This window comes from Capsicum annuum, chromosome 6, assembly GCF_002878395.1.
Source record: "Capsicum annuum cultivar UCD-10X-F1 chromosome 6, UCD10Xv1.1, whole genome shotgun sequence".
In the NCBI taxonomy this organism is placed as follows: Eukaryota; Viridiplantae; Streptophyta; class Magnoliopsida; order Solanales; family Solanaceae; genus Capsicum; species Capsicum annuum.
In genome coordinates, this window is record NC_061116.1 from 209,856,698 (window position 1) to 209,879,744 (window position 23,047).

Genomic DNA, 23,047 nt, shown 5'->3' on the forward strand with positions numbered 1-23,047 from the left:
TAGCTTTTTACAAATTAATAGATAATATGTGATGGAAAAAAGTCAAAAACACCGATAGAAGAATTATATCTTATTGATGATGCGACATAGTTGTGTACCAAAACTAGGAAGGAGGCACCAAAATGGGAAGGAGTGGTGGAGGATAAAATATTGACTCCGCTTATTTCGTCTCTACATTTATTTATTTTTGGCTACAAATAAAACTGCACTCATTCAGTATCCTTTGGTGCTGGAAGACTCGATGCAAGGTATTCGAATGCGTCTTATATGCCCCTCTTCCATGATTTTGAAATATAAAAATTGATGATATATGGCTACTGCCATAAAAAAAAAAAGCAAAGTAAATTCTAATCATGAAAGGTCTTGGAACCATAAACTCATGTACATTGTACCACCAACAATTAGAAATAACGCAATTAATACTTAATACAGTAATGTAATGGGATCAAAGGGGATATTAATCCTCCGTAACATATCCCAACTCCTAAACTGAATACTTCAGAATATTTCAAGGTTAGTACAAGAATGTTAAAAGATAAGTGCAACAACATAAAACCATCATCTAGGTAACCTCAATAAATCGCCTACACATCCCTTTGATTTTTTAGCCATCAATTTATCTCTTGAAGAATCTTTTAATGAAAGACAACAACATACCCGTGTATTCCCACCTAATGGGATCTGGGAAGCGTAGAGTGTACGCAGATCATACCACTACCTCAGGTGAAAGAGATGCTCAATGTGGTTAACTGTTAAAAAATCGCATACTTACACACTTGCCACCTTAACTTAAAGGCAAATTCTAAAGAGTGGCGGTTAGACCAGCTTTATTGTATGGGACGGAGTGTTGACTTGTTAAGAAGCCCACATCCAGAAAATGAAAGGGAAGGGACAGAGAAGTATCAGTGGATGTACTAGGTAAAATAGGATTAGAAATGAAGTTATTCGAGATAAGGTAGGAATGGCATCAGTGGAAGCCAAGATGAGGTAAGTGAAGTTGAGATGGCTCGACCATGTGATTAGGAGGGGCGCGGATGCTCCAATACAGAAGTGTGAGAGGTTAGCTAGGGATAAGTTCAAGTGAGGTAGAGGTAGATCGAAGAAATATTGGAGGGAGGTGATTAGACAAAACATGGAGCCGAAGGTCTATCGAAAACAGCCTCTCCATCTCATTTCTGAAGTAGTGGTATGAACTGCGTACACTTACCCTCCCCACATCCCACTTGATCGGAATATACTGGGTATGTTGTTGTTACACACTTGCCACCTTGTGACACTCCTTTAGCTTGCAAAATAATAACTAGAGCAATAGGCCTTCCAGTGCAATGAAATGTAATGCCCCCAGAGAGTGCTTATGATACGCTTGATAAGAAAAAGGTCATACTTTATTACATATATTTGGCTAGCATCTCGATTTCAGAGGCTAGACTAATACAATTTAATGGGATATGTGCATATGCATTAAGAAATATGCGCACTCTCATTCATTTTAACTATAATTATGCTTCTGCTTCCTACATTTATTTGGAGACAATGAAAAGTTACTTCATTCTTCAGCATAGGATTTTTATCCAAAATCAGCTTTGTGCAGAGGCAGCAGGATTGCTACTTGGAAATGACGAAACAACAGCACCACCTTCTTGACTAGTTTGCTCTTCGCTAGCATGCCGCACAAACTCTTCCGGTGACATGTGAGACCCATGACAAGCACAAACAATCCTGATTTGGGTGGGACTGTATCTATACGTAACACCAGATATTGTTCTACCATTTGGAGCAGGACCAGTTGTTGAAACCCATGGTAGATTCGGATAGGAACCAGATCCTCCAAATTTCAGATCTGCAGCAAGACCTGGCCTTATTGTAGGAAATTCTGAAGGAACTGCTTCTGCTCTGGGCTGCTCAAGAGGGTCTTTTGCCCTGACGCTTATGTTGCCACCTGTAACATTTTCTTCCCCTCGAGAAGAGGAAGTTTCTTCCACCTTATGTTGTCTCCCATTGCCTTTCACATGCTCCATTGCCCTCCCATCATATTGTACGGAATCAGATGACTTATGTGGAATGATCGGCAAAGTAGCTATATAAACATAGCAAGTAGAACTTCTTAGTCATAAGGCTGACAATTATTGAACTAAAAAATCATGCCCATTGATGCAGCAGTCTGTGCGTGATTTGAAATGCAAGAAATTTGAAGTTTTAGGGAACTGCTGCGCATCTGATGCAACAAATTAAAACTTACATGAAATTTATGGTAATTTGAATGAGTAAGAACAAGAAAAGCCAATGAAGCAGGAAAAGGAGTTTAGGTACTATGGTTGCAGTATAAGTTAAGATGACAAAAGTTGGGCAGTAACAATGAATAGGAAGATCATCTGTTCACTAATTTAGAGAGGGTAATAACGAGTTTATGCTGATCATGTATGGGCTGCGAATATCTGTTTTTGATCTTCATTTACCGCTATGTATACAGGTTATCATTGCTGATGCTCTTTTTTTGTTTTTTTTGGAGGTAGGTAACTATTTGTATAAACTCAACACCATAACTGGTGCTGAATTGGAACTTAACATCATCAAAAGACGAAAACAAAGGGGACAAAACTCCTGCCAGATCTGTAATCTTTACACTTGACCAATTAAATCTACTAAATCTCCTACTCCCCCCACCACACCCCCATAAAATCTGTTTACACAAAAAAAGGAACAAACTAAGATAATTCATCCTAATCTTTTGAATGGAACTGCTAGTATTTTCAAAATGTCTTTTCCTACCAAATACATGCTGGGATGATCTTCCACCAATTTTCCTCTCCATTTCTCTCTCCCACATTCATCTAATGATTCAAAAGATCCATACTACAACTAGGCATAGCCCAATTGACGCCCAAAATACAAAAGAGACATGTGCCATAGATTTATTGCTGTCTTACAGTGTAAGAAAAGATGTTCATTGCTTCACCCTCCCGACCACATAGTACAAACCTTGGAACAAATATGAAGACCCCTTCTTTGATTTTTTTGATAAGGTAAAGGTTTATTGACCAAGTACCAAGAAGGTACCAATTAAACGTTACAAAAGACTGTAGGGTATATCCATACAGTCAACTACAACATCTCCAAGAAGGTACCAAATTAAAGCTTACAAACAACTGTTGGGTACATCCATACAGTCAACTACAACATCTCCCTAGCAACTCCAAAAAGTCCATATATTGACCTATACTATCAATGAAACTGCTTTTACACCAATAAAACAAATTATTTTAAACACTTGTTTTTAACTATAGAAATATGAACTTTTTGCCCTTCTAAACAAGCGTTGTTTCTTTCTAACCAAATAGTCCAGAATATGCACAAAGGTGTAGTTCTCCATATTTGCTTCAACGCTTTATGCATTCTCTGGTGCTGCCTCCAATAATTCCTTCACACTCTGAGGCATGATCCAAGAAATCCCACATATACTGAAAATAAATTCCCAACAGTGTCTGGCTATTCTGCAGTGCATAAGAAGGTGATTCACAATTCCACCTCTTCTTCATATAAGTAACATCTATTACTTAATGTAAAACCCCTTTTCTGTAGATTATCCTGAGCTAGACAAGCTCCCCATGCTGCAATCCAACCAAAACAAGCTACCTTTGAAGGAGCTTTAGTTCTCCAGATCCCTTTACACGGCCAACTAGTATCCCAGAATCCTGATTGCTTCATTAGAAAGCTGTAACCCTTTTTTACCCTTTTTTACTGAAAATAATCCATCTTTACTAGCTATCCATACTAAAGAATCCCCCCTACTAGCTATCCATACTAAAGAATTATCCTTACTCTGATCAATGTGAGAATTATCCAGTTGAAGGAGCAATTGACAAAAATCTTCAATTTCCCAATCATTTAGATTTCTTCTAAAATTCATTTTGCCATCCAGTGTCGGAAAACCTCTTCTTCGTAGCTGTTCTTGAGTTAAACATGCTCTCCTTGTCACCAAACAAAACAAGATACCTTTATAGGAATTTCTGTTCTCCACACCTCATTCATGGAGCTATTATGATTTATGAACCAATAAGCTAATTTTACTTGGAAATTAGCTTTGTTACCGAGTCTCCATCTGAGTCTACGCCTGTGTTTCCACCAAAACTTCCAATAAGTAAAATCATGGTAATAAAACTTTCTACTTCCCAATCATTCATAACTCACCTGAATATAAGGTTCCACCCTTGATTCCAAACTTGGTTTATCTAGTTGCAAGTTTGTGAGCTTATAGAGTAGAGATCAGGAGTAGTGGATTTCAAATTACCGTCACCAATCCAGTGGTCCTCCCAAAAAGCTGTCTTACTGCCCTCCCTCACTGAAATCACCACATTCGCCCAAAATCATTCCACAGATTCCTAATGCTCTTCCATACGCTGCATCCATAATTACTTGTCACTTATGCGGTGATTTACTGGCATTCCATTTCATATTTCTGATTAATGAAGTTCCTACAAAGTGTAATATCCTCATCACTGTAACTCCATAACCACTTCAGTAATATGCTCTTATTATGCGAACTCGGTTCTTCAGAAATCCTAATGCTCTTCCATACGCTGCATCCATAATTACTTGTCACTTATGTGGTGATTTACTGGCATTCCATTTCATATTTCTGATTAATGAAGTTCCTCCAAAGTGTAATATCCTAATCACTGTAACTCCATAACCACTTCAGTAATATGCTCTTATTATGCGAACTCGGTTCTTTTATGCCCAATCCTCCCTTGCTGATGCTCTTATAATGTAATTATTTATCTTCTAGAAAATAGAAGGGCAAAGTAACGTTTTCCGCAAATAACAGGTGCTCAATATCAACGGTAACAGTAATCTCACAACCCCTAACGTCGCAAGTCTTTGAGAAATCAACTTCATTTTACATCAAGGTACCACTTGCTATTCAGTTGTGAAAAATTTCTTTATAATTTTATTAACACAAGCTGTGCAAACCCACATTTCCACTTTTCCTTTTTTGAGAAGGTAACAAATTTTATAAATGAGATAAAGTAAGTTAGCTTTAATTCTTGTAAGGTTGGATATACTTGCACTTCTATATTTTAGTCTGCGTTATATTCAGCTAGTATGAAACAGATTACTTTTCGGTTTGCTTCTAAAATTTGCAGAGTAGCTTTTCATCTTAGATGTAAAAGCACAAATGCATATATGGCCTTTTAAACAGTATATGAAAAAAGTGGACTAAAAAGAAGAAAACCATGAAAAGTTTGTCCAAAGTTCCAACGGTATTGCTCACTGGGAGAAATAAAGTTGTCCTCACGACGGCTGTTCAATGACTACAGAAGAACTAATGTCATTTAACCACAGCTTCTCAACACAGGAAAGTATCTTAAAGAGTTTCAGTAAGTAGAATGGGCTTCTTAATTAGTTTTTATTTCCTAAGCACAAACAGGAAATGCACAAGATCCTAAAGAGTGATTTGATTATTCCAAAATCTTCTTGATATTTTTGCGAAACTCTATGGGTCCTTCACTCCACCAAATAAGATTTGGGTCCAAAACAAATTGTCAAAATGCATTGAAGAAGAAAGAAAACTCATAGAGTTAAAAGGAAAACCTTGTGAAATATTTGGTCCATCTTTGTGCTTATCTGAGCCCAAGGGACCTCGTCCGTAGGAAGGGTGAAGCTGCTGAAGATGAGAAGCTGCACCGCTAGAATTATCATTCTCCAATGTTGGCAGCTGTACAGAAGAGTAGCCAAACATGAGTGGCAAATTTGTAGGTATGACAGGTTGGGCTCCTGGTCTATCTCCACTTGTGGTAGCCATTACTTGCATCATGCCAGGAACTGAGTAACCAGTCGTACTTGCTGTATTACCTTGGTTAGAATCTTTCAAAGGTATAGAGTACGGCAGGTTCATGATGTTGATTGATTGGCCTTGGAATGGGATACTATATGGCATATTCCCAAACTTAACATCCTTCCCAGAAGAAATGGTAAGCCTTCTTTGTCCAAGTAATTCTACACCACTTGAATCAGAAACACCACGAAGCTCCTTATGAACTTCCACTAGACCACTACTTCCAACAAATCTCTTAGAGTTTTCATCATGCTGCAAAATCTGGCTGGACGTTGAACCAACAGTTTCAGAATCAGCAACATCTTCATTTTCTGCAGTTGAACCATCATCTGTGGTTATTGAAATGTGTGATGTCCTTGTCTTATCATGCAGGTCGGCATGATGAGCTTCTCTCTCATGCTTCTTTTGTTGACTCGACTCCTGGAACATATATTTACGTTTGTCGCCCACATCAGTTCTCCTTTCTTCTTCAACTTCTATAGGTCTATTATCATTTGGAACCCAGAATCCTCCACTATTTAGCTTTTTAGAAGCATCCCCATCAACACTACTGCTGGAAAGCAAGTTCCCATCATGTTTTGTTGAATCACCTCTCTGAGAACCCACACCACAGTCATGCTTTTGGCTGCTAGTACCTCCATCCAGAAAGTTCTTGAAATCATTGATCACCTTTCCATCTCTATCAACTTCCTCGACCTTAGAATCCGATGAGCTCCCACTTTTACTTTTCTCTGATGCAACCACTCCACCACAGGGCAGACCCAAACTTAGATCAAGATCGTTTTCGTCCATTTTGATCAAACACAAAACACATTCACCAGATTCACATGTGAAACTTCAGTTTACTCTGCTGCAAAAAACAAAAAGTTTCACTTGGCAATTTTTACTATTTTATCTAGAATGGAAGAAACTTTATTCAAATAGAATACCTGTTGTAATATCTATTCATGCGAACCTTGCTTTAGACTGTCTCATAGACAAGAATAAAATACTGTTTATCAGTCAACCAACGAAAAAAATTTATATATCAAAACAAAAATTAGAAGACAAGCTCACATTTAATAATGTGAGAAATATTGGAGAAACATATTATTGAATTGTGTATCTACATTATTACACAGAAACCCTATTTATAGACACCATAATACAATCCTTTACCAAGTAGGATCCTATATACTATTCCTCTTCCTATTCCCATTCTAACACTGCCCCCTGGGGCATACTAGTATTATGTACCTAGCTTGTTACAAATGTAATTAATACGAGATCCGGTAAGGACTTGGTGAAGATATCCGCAAGCTGATCACTTGACTTCACAAATTTTGTAATTTTGTAATAATATATCCTGAGAGTATCTTTTCCGTGACAAAGTGAACAATCAATCTCAACGTGCTTAGTCCTCTCCAGAAACGTTGGATTTGATGCAATATGAAGGGCCACTTGATTATCACACACAAGTTCCATTTGATTGATTTTTCCAAATTTTAGTTCTCTCAACAATTGTTTGATCCAAACTAGCACACATGTTGCTACAGCCATTGCTTGATATTCTGCTTCGACACTGGCTCAAGCAACCACACTCTGTTTCTTACTCTTCCACAACACAAAATTACCTCCTACTAAAACACAATATCCGGATATTAACCTCCTCCCAGGACAAGGGAGCCACTCAGTGATCCTAAAAGGTATGTAAAATTAGATCTTGGGTCTAACTCACACCCCAAAAGCTAGCTCAAAGAGAAGAGGATTGTCCAAAGCCTTATAAGGAGACCACCCATCTCATTAACCATCAATGTGGAACTTTTTTAATTCTTCATTTTGGGGCAGCCCAACATTGGATGAAATGGGTCCTACTCGGATACCACATCAGAATATTGAAGTAAAATATTATTGAATTATGTTACCTACAAATTATACAGACACTATAATACAATCATTTACCAAGTAGGATTTTATATATTATTCTTGTTCCTTTTCCTATCCTAACAAATTGTACATAAAGGCACAGAGAAGAAGCTCAATACAAAATGCAGATCTTGTATGTTGTGTTAAGCTAACATTAGAAAGCTGAAAATGTTTATGCAAGTGGTTTATGTCTCACTCCGTGATTATCTATGCCATGCGAACTCTTTGTTTTGACCATATAAGCCGTCTTTACCCACGCTGGTGCGGGCGTAGGTGCGGGGTGCATCTCGATTCGGTCAAATCCCATCCGAATGCTTTGACCAGAGTCGAGAAAGTTTCAAGCCAAAACAGAGGGGGAAATCCGGCCAGCGACCTGTAAGTTGGAAGGCAGAAAGACGATGAAAAATAACCAAAGGAGCTAGAGTTGTGCAGATTTCGATTCAAACCGTTAAACCCGAACCGATAATTTGTTTATCGGATTAACGGTTCGGTTTTTAAAATTATCGGGTCGGGTGTCGGTTTTATGTTTTCAGTAACGGGTTATCGGTTCGGGTGGCGGTTTTTCATAAATTTCTATCGGGCCACCCGATAACCCAATAGTCAAATAGAGGCCATTATAATTTATTTACATTTCCCATTCCCAACTTCCCAGCCCAATTAAAATTTAAATCCCATCTCCCAAGCCCTTAAGCCCACCGTAATAATACTTGCTCTAGAGGGAGAAAGGGATTCCAATCTTCCATTTCTGAATCTGATTTCACAATTCAGTCCGCCTTTACTCTCTCACTCTCTCTGTCTCTCAAAGTCCGATAATATCAGATCCAAAGACGATTTGCTGATTTTCATTTCTGACTTCACAAGTCACTACGCCTCTCACTCTCTCTGTCTCTCGAACCGGTAATATCTTTCCGTTAGAATGGGCTATTTCTTAGATCTAATTTTTTGGTTGTTTCTCAAGACCCACAATATTTGAGATGTTTGATTTCCTGCTGCATAAGCTATTGAGTCTGGTAGTGTGTTGGATTTCCTGATTTCTCTTGTCCAAATCCGTTTCTTTTTAGTTTCTAGTAGTGTGCAACTGAATTTTGTTGGGTGTTTGTTTTTTGTTGGTTTCTCTTGACGTTGATGTTTGATTTTTTGTTGCATGAATGTTAAGGCAGCTTGGGTCTATAATATGTGTGTATTCTAGTTTTCATTTCATTATAAAATGTCTAATGAGATTATTTTGTGTAAAGATAAACTATTTGGTGAAGTGAGATTTTTGCAATTAGGGATTTGGTTAAGTTTGCTTGTCAGTTGCTGTGTTTTGGCTTGCTATGCTAATTGAAGATTGTAACATATTTCAAATGTGACTTTTGTTTGTTAATTCGTACCACAAGCTATTTACTCCGTTCTGTTGATTCCCTTAGTTTACTCCGTTCTGTTGATTTTAGTTGACATTGAAGTTTAATATGTCAAACTATTTGTGGTGTGGTCTATTTTGCTCTATGCACATTGTCAAGTAATTAGTATTATTACTATCTCAACAGTCAAGTGGTCAATAAGTAAGAATTTTTGTTTTTGTTCGATTTCATTCTTAAAAGTCTTTTGCTAATCTGCTTCATCTTCAATTCCTGCATATGACAATATAGAATACTCTTGAAAAACACCAAGATTCCATGATGGGGCAGTGTTAACAGTAGATTTTTTATTGAAACTAACTCTACTGCTGGAAGTAAACTTATTAGTTTGAGTGGAAAATGTAGAAGTTCTAACAAAGTTGGAAGTAGGTGTATGAGTATATACAGCAAATGAAAGCTCTGGTTTTTCTTATAAGAAGTTGATGCATTTTGCTTTAGAAGAAACTAATCCACATACATCTTTGGTCCCTTCTCCACTGCAGGTATCTGTATTTTTGGTTTTCTTTGTTTTCCATAATTTTTCATTATCTTTGTACTAAGCATGTGATTTAGTTGCTGTATGTTTTTCTGTTTTTTGTTCTTTTTGCTTTGTTAAGTGTGAAACTTTGTATGCTTCTACAAATTCTTGAAGAAGGAACAAAATCTGTGTTAAAAAGATTAGCAATTTTAGGTTGAGACAAAAAAAACATGAGAGAGGTGAGCCTGTGATTGTGACTTTGGATTTTTCTATTATGTTTGTGCTAGCAATTTTGTGCATAGAAACAAGAAAAATCACTAAGCAGTAGGGTCATAGGCAGTAAACATTAGATATGTTTAATGTTAACGGTTCACCCGATAACCGAACCGATAACAATGAAAATTTGATAAACCGAAAACCGATTAACCGATATCTTAATGGTTCTTTAACGGTTTAGCATATATACAAACCGATAATAAATACATAAAATCGAACCGAACCGACCGATCCTTAAAAGGAGCGCAATTACGCCAGAGAAGAAAGAAACGAACAGATCGGACTTTAAGTCTTGGGAGAAGATAGAGCAAAATTACGTCATTCTGTTCTTTTGTTGTTTATTGGACCGGCCACTTTTGGGCCGGGTGGATAAAATGTGTTTTCTATTTTCATTATCAATAAATTGATCCATATGACCCAAAAACAATTTAAGAAAAAACATATAGATTAATTATCAAAAGATTGACATGCTACTAATTAATAAAAAAATTATCACTCATTATATGGGAAAGAAATTGTTATAAATAGCATAACAAAGATACTTCCTCCCTTTCTTTTTATACTCCTTAATTAAATTTAATTTAGGACTAATAACTAATAGTGAGCTATCAAAATAGTACTTGAAATATAATTAAATTAATAGTTAAGATAATACAATTTAGCTGAATCCCCGCACCCGTATCCATTCTCGGATTTGCACCCACCAAATCTTAAATTTAGATTTTGACGAATCCGACTCTCGGATCTACACCCATCTCCAATACCCGCACCTGAGTCCGCGCAACATACGTGATTATTAAGTTTAGGAAGACCCATTGAAACAAGTGAGATTAATGCTAGGGTAGCAATGCAACTCCTCTAAAATCTATATAGCTAATGACCAGAAAATAGAAATCCAATCTGTTCATCCTCAGTTGGTGAGCTTATTTGTTTTTCTTTTTTGATAAAAGGTGGTAAACTGACATTTAAAAGGAAGTGGAACTCAAGAGTACAGACGAAATTGAAGACAGAAATGGTCAAAATAGGACCTCCTTTCATACTAGATTATCGAAACAAGAACATCAAGGGAACTGTAGCAAAACAATCAATAAGATAAGAAGAATATCCTTTTAATGCCTTTGTGAATCATCCATATCTATTCCGCACTATTCTGAAGATTTATCCACTACTACTTCCTTGGTCTTCAACCTACCACAACCCTCTTCCATCATTTGGGATTGGACCACTCATATAGGCAGAGTTGAGAAGTAGCTCTACCCATTAACAAAGGCCCTATTTTCATCTGCCAAAAACTTGAGAAAATCAACTAGCTCAATTATTCCCAATAAAAATAACAAGCAAAGGGACCCCAATTCATTTGCACACTCATTAACAAGATCTAAAAGTCGAACTAAACAAAATGGAGAACCTAAAAAGATCAAATAAACTTAGGAAAACCAACTAAACTAGCCATTTTTTACGGAAAAACAAGACCAATCTATCCACAAATAGATCTGTCTCTAATACACGTTTTGCACAAAAACTTAATTTCAAGAAAAAGGATTTACTTACTGACAGCACAGATGATCAAATGGAAAGGGTTAAAAGTCTTTCACTCAAAATAGATTCAAAAATAAAAAATATTATGGGAGTAAAGGTTTTATATATACAGAAAGACATACCCGATGAAAAGAGAACACAAAACCCTAGCAAGGTGAACACACAGAAAGATGAGAAGAGCGCTGTTGAGGAAAGTGGCTGCAGTGAGGAGTAGGTGGGCGTGTGGGCGGAGCGAGAAAATGTGGATGCAAAAATATGACTGACCAATCTCGTCTTTCTTTCCTGTTTACAATGGAGCGAGCACGTGGTGGATGTACAACTTCAACTTACCTCATCTCGGCCGCTACTTTTTGTTTTCGTGTTTCTTCCGCATGTTATTATTAAAGGGGAACAGGGTTTAAAATATCCATCTATTTTTGATTAATTAATTAAGTTTATCTTTCGTTGTATTTTGTGGTTATTTATATTCTTACTGTCACGAAAGCTAATATATGTATCCTCAAAATTAATGGTGTGCCCTAAATTGATCAAAGTTAACTGATTTCAATTTTAATCCAATCTGATTCACAATCTACCGATTTAACACCGTCCAATTTAATCCCTTTCCGTCACATTTCTTTCTCTTTCCCTTCTTCACCTCCTCCACCTTTCCTTTTCAACTTTCAAATAGACCAGCCATGGAAGAAAAATGTCAACGTAGAAATTGAATAGATAAAGCACTTCATCAATAACACGGTGAAGAAATATTCACTCTTTTTATTTGAAATGAGGAGCTTGGGAATTCTGTAAACACCAAGCGTTCACTTCACCAGGGCGGACGCACGTGTTATTTTGGGATATTTCGACACCCACTAAACTCGACATAGAATAGATATTATTATATAATAACTACTGAAAAATTGTATAAAAAATAAAAATTCACCCACGAAACTAAAACTTGTTTGGATGCTCTGGCTTTAGGTGAATCTTTCATGTCCAGGTGTGTGAGATTGATTTCCCGCAACTACGCTGCATTTTTGTATAAAATTTTTTATAACTTTTCAGTTACATTTAATGCGCACAACACTCACAAGATCCAAGTACTCTTGTACACTAATACACAAGCATGTTTGACTTTTTTTGTATTAGTTTTTTTTTTTTACTTCTTAATTTATTAAACTAAAAGTACTTTTTGTATTTTTTTAATTACTCAAACAAAAAATCCGAAAATCTTTTGACATTCTCCAACAAAAGTCTTACTCTTCCAAAATTTAAACACCAAATTTTAATGTTCCATTTAAATAGTTATATATTTATATTATATCATCATTAGCAAATTATGTTAAAAAAAAAAAGTCAGAGGCGGAGCGAGGATTTAAAGTCAGTGGATTCTGAATTTAAAGAAATATAAAAAAAATTAAAAAAAATAGATATGCTGCAATGGGGTTCGAACACACGTCCGTGGCAGAAGAGAGGACCTTAATGTAGGTCCATATATCACTAGGCCAAGCCATAATGTTTATCAACGGATTCACCCTATATAATCATATACATATATTCAAACTTTTAGTGTAAATATAAAGTTTACGTAAAAGTTATTGAATTCACCCGAACACTCGTAGGGTACTATAGCTCCGCCCCTGATTAATACACCCACATCCTTAAAATTCTGGATCCGCCACCGCACTTCACCTGCTTTACCATGGTTTATTGGTGTATTCAGAATTGTCCGTGCTAGTTCCTTGGAGAGAAAAAGGATAAAGGTCAAAAAGTATAGCTCCACCCAGAATTCGGGCTTCTTGATGCCCGACAAGCACATGCATATCAACAAAAAAAAAAAACTCAGCCTCCATTCCCTCTTCAATGCTACTTCTCTCATGACTTCCAATAGTTATTAACTACTGCCTCTGGTAAGCTGTTAGATCCAATTTAGATCAATAACTACAGGACTCTAATTCAGATTAATAACTGCAAGATTAAGCCTCTAGCACAAACCTACAATAAGCAACATCACTAGATTGCGGTTCAAACATCCATAATCAGCATTCGTGTGTGTAAAATCAAAAACTAAAATAACACAAAAAGTCGGATAACTAAGTATATCTCTTAACTTGATTGATGAAAGGGTTGTTAGAACATAAATTTACTATCTTGGCAATTTGTTTCTTTTATTTGATTAACGAATAGTCATTTGCTCTGTATTTTGAAAGTTGAAAAGGAAAGGTGGAGGAGGTGAAGAAGGGATGGGAAAGAGAAAGAAATGTAACAGAAAGGGGAAGGGGTTAAATTGTACCGTGTTGGGTCGGTGGATTGTGAATTGAGTCGGGTTAAAATTGAAATCAGTTAATTTTGATCAATTTGGAGCACATCCTTAGTTTTGAGGGTACATATATTAACTTTCGTGACGGCGAGGGTATAAATAACCACAAAGTATATCGAAGGGCAAACTTAGTCAATCAATCAAAGTAGAGGGGTATTTTTGACCCTTTATCCTATTATTAATCTTAAGTATTAGATTAGATTAGACCCATCATAAACTATACTCGAAAAGTGAGTGCAAGTAATACCTAAACTATTAAAGTAACCGAATACATACCTATATTATATAAAAGTGAAATTTTCTACACCTTGTAAAGCATTATACCACTTGCATGTGATGCAGTTTTTTACACGCGTCTGTCACGTCATCATAATACGAAAAAATAATAAAAAATATCAAAAACCCCTCATTATTTTTATTTTTGTCATCTACCATTACTACCTCTTCTTCTTCATCACTCACTCATCAACATCTAATTTATTTCTCTAATTTTTGTATATGTAATGTGTATCTTTACACAAAATCACTTTAATAGTCTCCAATTTGCCTTTATTAACAATATCAGTTAAACCTGAGATGGCTTTGACCGAGTTTGAGGCATTGTATAAGTCTTGAGGTACTTCATAAATTGTCTTGTTTGTAATTCAATTCAAATTCCCATAGAGTTAAGAAACATGTGTTACTGGATCTATGAAGTAATTGGTGGTGCAATCTAGAGGCTCTAGTGCCGTTGTTATAGATCATGGAAGATCACTTGGTTGAGACTAGCTTTTCATGTTGATTGGAATTGTAATCAAAATCTTGATTTTAAGAGTTTTGCTTGGAATTAGGATTAATTTATTGGGTAATTAAGGAAAATTTATTTGGGTTTTCTGATTTTTAATTGAAATTGTAATCAAATTCTTGATTTTAGAATTTTTTTTTTTTCTTGAAATTGAGATCAATTTATTGAGTAATTAAGGAAAATCCATCTGGGTTTTGTGATATTTTATTGGAATTGTAATCAAATTGTTGGGTAATTAAGGAAATTCATCTTAATTTCGTTAGTTTTGCTTGAAATTGTGATCAATTTGTTGAGTAATTAGAGAAAATCCATCTGGGTTTTGTGATTTTTAATTGGATATTTGAAATTGGATTGTTGAATTTTATGGTGATGATGTTTGTTGGAAACGATGAGGAAGAAGAGGTAGTGCGGTGGTTCCAGCACCCTTATTGGGTTGGAAGGGAAGATTCACTGTTTGAGTTCGCCGGAACACTGGTGAAGTGAAAACAACAAATTTAATTTGGATTTCGGCAAGCCCATTAAGGTTGGTTGGGGTGGGTTTGGAGTTTAGGCTGAGGGCGATGAAGAAGCTAGTTTTGATATCGATTCGATGGGGTTGGAGTTTGGGGTGGGGTGATGAAGAAACTAGTTGGTTGGGGTGGAGTTGGAGTTTGGGGGTGGGAGTGATGAAGAAGAAGATAGTTTGGGGTGGGAGAGGGAAATTTTTAATTATTATTTTTTGCGTTAATTTTATTTTAACGCGTTTTATTTTATTTAAATAATTAAATTTTTTAATGTCAAATTTAGGGTGTAGAAAATTTCACTTTTATATAATATAGGTGTGTATTAAGTCACTCCAATAGTTTCGGTGTTACATGAACTTTGCGGGTATAGTTTAGAGTGGAAACGATGACTTTTACCATTTATAATACTAATTTTTTTATAGCTCCACATAACACTATAAATAAAAAAAATAAAAGGTCATATTGTATACACTTAAAAAAAATGTTACTTTTATAATATTATTCCTTTTTGTCTTCAATATTATTCTTTACATTGTTATTCTTATTTTTAGAATTAAAACACGTTATCAACATGGAGATTTAAAGATTAAAGAAAATTCTATAAATATAAATAAAATCCAATTGGTATGGTTAAAAGAAAATTTTGAGAGGCTCGAGGATAAGTTTCAGTTCTTTTGGCCTTAAATCAATTGGTTAAAAATAAGATGGTGGATTCAAATCCTATCGCACCGAGAAGATATGACATCAATTTGAGTACTTGTGCATCATAATAATACGATATTGGGTTCAAGTCCTATGAATTATGGCCTAACCCGCCTTTATGGGTTGATGTTGGGTTCAAATCCCGACGCGATATGTGATGATAGAATGATGACTAACCAAAATAATGTGCTTTTTATAAAAGTCACGAAACTTACCCAATTAATTTGCTTCATTCTCTTATACTTGAATGTGATAGTAGTGTATAATATATCTGAAAGAAGATAAATGGTTGAATATGTGAATATGCATATGAAAGGACAAAAAAAAAATTAGTCATTATTATGGTAATTATAAAAGAATGAAAACTGTGGGTTCTCCAAATAGTCCTTCAAAAGGTGAAGGTAATTTTACCATCAATTAGATATGAAAGATATTTGGCACATGGTTGTCATACGGCTTAATTATGTAAGTTGTATAAATCCTCCATCAAAATAAAGAATATGAAGTGGTGATACACTTAACCTTTCAAAGTGATGTTGAGGTGGATCATACTTATATGATAACCGTAAAGGCACAACAACGAGCTTCTAATAAAATTTATGAAGCACACAATGAATTAGTTTATTTCTTAAAGAGAATAAGATGTGTGAATGGTTGTTCATTCTTGAAAATGAACACGTCAACATGTAATTAATTGTGTGTAAAAACATGCTTATGTATAAAACTCACCTCTACAGAAGGTTTGAGAGAAAAATATATTTTGATATTAACAATCATTGGTCAAGTACTTTTAGTACATCAAAAAATTATTGTGATATGTCTTATTATGAACTATCAAAGGATAAAAGAAAGAAATAATTCTTTCATATAAAGGGTGTGGCCATGATCAAAATATTGCACGTAATGAATTTGACCATAACAATAATAATGTAATTTTCTCCTTAAAGAAGATGCCACCAGATGGTGTTATGAAATATTTGATAGTACAAAAATTAATTTGAAGCTATGGAAGATCTAATATTTTACTATCTGAAGAAAATAAATTGTTCATAATATGATATTGTTGTATGTCTCAAAAGAAACTATTCAAGTTTCAAAGGAATTGCCAAGAAAATAAAAAATATATTAAGACTATAAATTATAAAAAGATTTAATATCTTCAGATAACTACAGTCGAAGCAGATTTAAATATTTATGTGAAAAGCTATTTGATTTTTCCTCCTGTTTATTGATACAAATATGGGCATGGTGATTGATGTGTCATGGTTTCACAACACTTTCTACACTTAAAATGAAAAAAATATGTAAGAACTTACGTGTACTGGTAAATATGATGTGTTTGTTTAAGTGTTTTGCTAGAAAATGGGTCTCGGTAGTAAACAGATGAAAAAGAACTAAAATTGTCTAAGTGTTGGCATCTAGTGCCTGGCCACAAATCATTGGGTCATGCTACGAGTCGTGGCCTGAGTTGTCCTGAAGACAGTGTTCAAGATCCTGAAGAAGTGAAATAAGGTGGTAAATACGACTGCATGCTATAAGTCATCCAAACAAGCAACGGATCTCACCTGACTCGTCCTAAAGAAAAACTCCAAAAGTTTCGTCGAGGTGCAAATCCATGTTAGTGGCTACGAAGCATTAGAAGAGGTTACGATTCATTGCAAGATTCATCCTGAGCAGATATACCCCAAGTCCTGAAAATTGACCAAGTATGCCAATGTGGCAACAAATCACCCTATGATCTGTTGGGAGTCGCTACGAGTCATCACCAACTAGGAGAAAACACGCCTGTAACTACGGATACACACAACGAGGCGTAGCCAGTCCCTATGACTCGTTATCACTTTCGTTGCCACTATCGACTCAATTTTTTGTATGTATAAATACTCCTATTAGATTTTATGCTTTAATTTAAATACTCTTATATATTTTGAGTCTATATACTTGTTCTTGAGAGTTGTAAACACATTCTTTGAGAAATTTACTCATAGTTGAGATTCGTGGTTTTTTATTTCTTCTCGTAGGTGCATATAATTATGTTTTCTTTCCTGAATTATTATTGTGTTCTTGCAATTACGATTAGTCAAATCCCACAACTAGGGTTGTGGAAATTACGATTGGAATAATGAAATAGGTTTCAAAGTACAGGATAAATTTTGATTGGTGTTTATGCATGTATTGTTCTCTTTTCTTTGATTACTTTCTAATGATTGAAAATGTTAGAACTCGCCTTATTCTTACTTGTTTTGGACAAAAGGGTAATGGATGGGAAAATGAAACAAACAATAGAGACTTGAAGCTATCACCCTTCACTTAATGTCTTGAGTTGTGGATGCAAAGAAGCTAATCTAGGATCCATGATAAGGGTTAGATTGTAAATATCATGAGTCATGAATGAGTGGTTGAGGATAGTCATCTAATAAGGGTTTGATATAAATCAGTCCACCAAGATGTCAAAACAGTCCACAAAACGTGAGAAGAACAAGCAACACAAAGGAATACAAGATGACAAACACAAAAACACACGGATTTGCAAAATAATAAAAGGATAGATAGTGAGACCAAGATTAGTACAAGATTAAAAACCAATTATATTTCAAAATTAACCCCTAATGAACGTAATAATCAAAACCACACTCTTACGGTGACCGCCAAGGTAATCGACTCATCTCAAGATCCACCGTTTCCAAGCAAAGAACAATATTGGCTTTTCCAAGCCCTATACTAAGGATGACTTTTCCAAGTCCTAACCAAGACTATAATAAGGTGGTCTACTCTCAAGAGAGAGGATTTCAAGTGTTTCAATTTTTCATCTTTCATAAACTAAAGAAAAAACCTAATAAGAGACTATATATAGCCTAACTTATTACATAGTATAATGGACCAAAATACCCTTAAGGAAAGGGGAGGTCATGAGTTGTTTCTTTAACATGTGCAAACCCCAAAATACCCTTAATGAAGGGTGCTTATTTAATGCTCCACAACCATGGGGTCACACTTCAAAACTTGTAGTCTCGAATTGGCATCAAATATAAGCCCCCACGCAATCTTCCACACACGGGTTTGTTTAATGGCATGCTCAAAACGGGTCCTCCATGCATGTTCTCGTATCCTCGAGGTGACCAAGTCTTAATCCTCTATGTGTTAGCCTCTAAAGATGTCATCAAAAGATAAGATGGCCATTTGTCATGTATTATCCTACCCTTCTTGAAAATGATTCGGCCTCGAATCCAAACCTTGTAAAACCGAAGAGAGGACAAACAAATACAAACCCCTCATGGCATGAGGGTTAGGGTTAGCACAAAAAATCATCTAAACATGCCAAGGTTGCACATATTTGCAATATAACCAAGGATCCTTTGAATGAAATATTTAAAACTCAATGAAAGATGTATGAAGGATTTGGTTATGGGATTCACAAGAGTGACACTTTGCTCGTCATGTAGACCAAGCAACAAGTTGGGTGCACCAACATCACCATTTCCATATTTGGCACCGGGGTCAAACGGGAAGAGTAGCCATAGACACGGGTCTAGACAACACTCCCCTTTATCGTGGTCTCCTCCCAAACTAAATGACATACTCTCTACAATAGCATACATATCATTGAAAGAAAATAGAGAGTAGAGAAAAGTATCACTCAAGTCGACTTTTACTAAGGTGCCCTCATGTGTGTACTCACTACTAGTTTCCCAATCATCACCATGAGTAGTCTCAACAATAAAGACACACAAAGTAGAAGGAGTAACTTCCAAGACTACACATTCCTTACCCTTAAGAGTACTCTCATCTTTCAAGAAGAGATTTTCATCTTTAGGAGGAATGTTGTCACACCATAGTGGGTTAACATATAGGCTATAGCCTCCAAGGTAAGCTATACCATTTTTTTCACCACTAGGCTCATTAGGAGTGTTTATATTATTTTCAAACAAGTCATTGCACCTAAAGAGTGCATAATCCAACCCACAAGCAGATTTGGAACAAGCAAGTTCCTCACTCTCTAAGAGATCAATATCAAGTTTCAAAACAGTTTCAAGCACAAGATTATCCCAAGAATAGCTCTCGGGTTCACTCCTCTTTTGTTGACCAATTTTTTCAAATACTCCACTCACTTGAGTTTGATTAATCACATTACACACATACTCAAGTGGTGGACAATTTTCATAAATAGGTTGATCAACACCAATTACACAAGACGATGTACTTTCGTTCAACATATTGGCTTCAACACTAGGTGGACATAAATTGATCTTACAAGAAGAGTCAATTTGTTCATTAATAGGATCAACTAGTGTATCCACACTCACAACTGTACATCATCAACAAAAAGCAAAGAATCATTAGACTCACAAGTAAGTAAGCTACTACCCACACTCAATGGGCTACTAGCCACACAATTATCATTCACATGCACAAAAGTGTAAGAATTAGCTATTTTACCTTAAAGTTCTTAAGTTGACTCTCCTTTGCTGTGTTGTGAAGGTCCTCCACAAGCTTGGGCAACAACTTTAGTTCGACATTGCTCTCCTTCACTTTCCATGTCGGTACCTACACAAATGTCCTTAGAAATAGAAGGACAAACAATGTTAGCTCGGTTTGGTGGCAATCCCCTCACTTCTCTCCACACAACCTCTCATTTTTTTTCTCTCGGATTACCACCTTGCACACCCTTACTCCTCTTAGTCTTTTGTATCTCATAAGAATTTGGATTAGAGTAAGTATTCACTTTTCTTTGCGGCTTAGGCAACATGTATGTCACGAGTTGATTTCCCCACCGGTCTCTTACAATATTAGGCCAATTTTGCACATTTGGAACTCTATATTGTGCAAACCAATCGGCACCTAAGCATACATGACCGTATGTCAATGGAAAAATATTGCACCACACCTCCTCATGGTATTCAAATTAGGAGAATACAACTTTGACCCTTTCGGTAACCTTAAACCCGTCCAAGAAATATGGAACAAGTAAAGGCTCGTGAAACAATCCCAAGTAGTCAACCATGGATGGAATGATGTAGTTTCTATAGTACCTATCATTTAACACAACGAGGCATCCCAGTATCCCACAAATGATCACCTTTCCGGAGTGTACACTCCTTCTCGAATCAACATTGTAAGGCACACGAGTACCTCTTAGTTTTGGAGATGCATACCCTTTTCTTCTCATTGGACAACCTCCACTAGAGCTAGTATAACCATTCACACTATATCGACCTTGATAAGAAGTACTATAAGGTGAAGGATATGAATCTTCACACTCCTCACGTGTACTCTCATCATAGCTCTCATAAGCTTTGCAAACAAAAAGGTTATACCTAACACCAAATCCAGGTTCGGGGTGAGAAGTGTAAGACTCCTCACATACCTCAATGTCATCATAAGATCCATCACAAGGTCATACACCATCTCCAAGTTTACCATAAGCACTAGGCACTTCATTCACCTCATTTTCTCCCTCAAAACCACAACTCTCAAATCTGCCTAAGTTTTGATCATGGCTATTTTCATAGCCTCCGCAATCTCCCTCAACTTTGTAGCCATAAAACCCTTCACTACAATCATAGTCTCCCATATTGTAGTCATAATAATCCCCTTCTATCGAAGACATGTTCCCCTTATATTACTTTTGTTCCTACACAGTGAACAAACAAGTTTAGTAGTAAAAGATCCTCACCAATACTCGTATACACCCATCTTTGTGATTCTCACAATTGGAGCGGCGAATATTGAAAGTTGTTTATCCTCCGGTAGTCAATAGGATGTCAATTCTACTTGGCGGTTGAAATGGATTCTTGTTTGATCGACTCAAGACACAAAAATAAAATTTACTTATGAACTTGAAACAAAGAAGTTACTATGAGTTAAAAATGAGAAAAACACACAAATAATGAAGACACGAAAGAAACAGATTTAACAATTAATCTACAACTAAGTAGGTGATTACTAGTTGTTAATTAATTCTAGAATCAAGACATAAAACTAATGAAATAATAAAATGAAACTAAGAATCTAAAATTTTTGAGCTTAAGCACTTTCGGTGATAATGTGGCAGCCACTCATTGGTTGTTGAAAAATGTCAAAAGTTTTGAGAAATTTTTTTCTTGTTTTCAATTTGTATTGATCAATGTTCAATTGGAAGAGTGTATTTTCGGTTTTGGGAGGGAAACAAAAAGACTTAGAGGATTTCAATGTTAAAAAAAAGGCTTGACTTTTCTTTCACCCTTTTGGCAAAACACTTTTTGAAGCCTTTGTCCCCCTTTCCTCTTTTGTAGGTCTTGGGAAGACCCCTTTCTCTCTTTTGGTAATAAGACCTTTTGAAAGTCTTTTGGCCCCCTTTCTTCTTTTATAATAGTCTTGGAATGTGTTTCAAGACTAACAATACCACACCTTCTATCTTCTTTGATTTTAGATCAAACAAACCACTTTCTCTACAACAAGATATGAAGATGTTGAAGAACATCAAGAACACAACTTTGAATCTTGGAATTCTAAGGTTAACGTTGGACCTCTCAAACTTCAACAACATATATTCAAGCTCAAATCTTCAACAACAACATCAACAAAATGTTTTTCCATCCACCAATCTTCTACAACAACGTCAACAAAATATTTTTCCAGCCACCAATCTTCAACAACAATAGCAACAACCTTCCAACATTCAAGAACCACTTGGATTTAGCTCAAAATTTAGATGTAGACTCTATTAGTGTTAGTGAAGAAGGGACTAACACTAGAAACAACAAAACATACAAAAAAATACAAGAAAACCAAGCCTCAAATCTCAGCCCAAACACAAAAACGGGACAGATTACCTTTTTTTTTTTACGTTTTTCAGTTTTTCCAACACTATTTTTGTGATTTTTCAAGATAGCAAGACCAAGATTGATCTCGTGGGAACGAAATCAATGATGGATATGATACCAAATTATATAAATTAGTCCATCAAGATGCCAAAATAATCCACAAAATGTGAGAAGAACAAGCAACACCAAGGGATACAAGATGACAAATACAAAAACACACGGATTTACAAAATAATAAAAGAATAGATAGTGAGACCAAGATTATTACAAGATTAAGAACCAATTATATTTCAACATTAACCCCTAATGAATGTAATAATCAAAACCACACTCTTACGGTGATCGCCAAGGTAATCGATCACCTCAAGATCCACCATTTCTAAGCAAAGAACAATATTGACTTTTTCAAGTCCTAATTAAGACTATACTAAGGTGGTCTACTCTCAAGAGAGAGGATTTCAAGTGTTTCAATTTTTCCTCTTTCATAAACTAAAGAGAAAGACCTAATAAGAGACTATATATAGCCTAACTTATTACATAGTA

The 23,047-nt window shown here is 35.7% G+C and overlaps 1 protein-coding gene across 5 annotated transcripts; it reads right to left on the bottom strand.

Moving 5' to 3' along the window:
- Nucleotides 1-1,321: 1,321 nt before the first annotated feature.
- LOC107875962 (ninja-family protein mc410) lies at nucleotides 1,322-11,785 on the bottom strand. 5 transcript variants are annotated; one of them, XM_047413894.1, is made up of 5 exons: nucleotides 11,536-11,784; nucleotides 7,938-8,114; nucleotides 6,766-6,802; nucleotides 5,593-6,686; nucleotides 1,322-2,077 (listed from the first exon to the last, which is right to left on the bottom strand). In XM_047413894.1, exons 4-5 carry the CDS (start codon nucleotides 6,626-6,628, stop codon nucleotides 1,578-1,580), a joined length of 1,536 nt encoding a protein of 511 aa, XP_047269850.1. In that variant the 5' UTR covers nucleotides 6,629-6,686; nucleotides 6,766-6,802; nucleotides 7,938-8,114; nucleotides 11,536-11,784; the 3' UTR covers nucleotides 1,322-1,577. The 5 variants fall into 5 exon arrangements, with proteins under 5 accessions (XP_047269850.1, XP_016578360.1, XP_047269852.1 ...); XM_016722874.2 differs by lacking the exon at nucleotides 7,938-8,114 and having other exon boundaries at nucleotides 11,536-11,785; XM_047413896.1 differs by lacking the exon at nucleotides 7,938-8,114 and having other exon boundaries at nucleotides 5,593-6,683; nucleotides 6,766-6,827.
- Nucleotides 11,786-23,047: the final 11,262 nt, after the last annotated feature.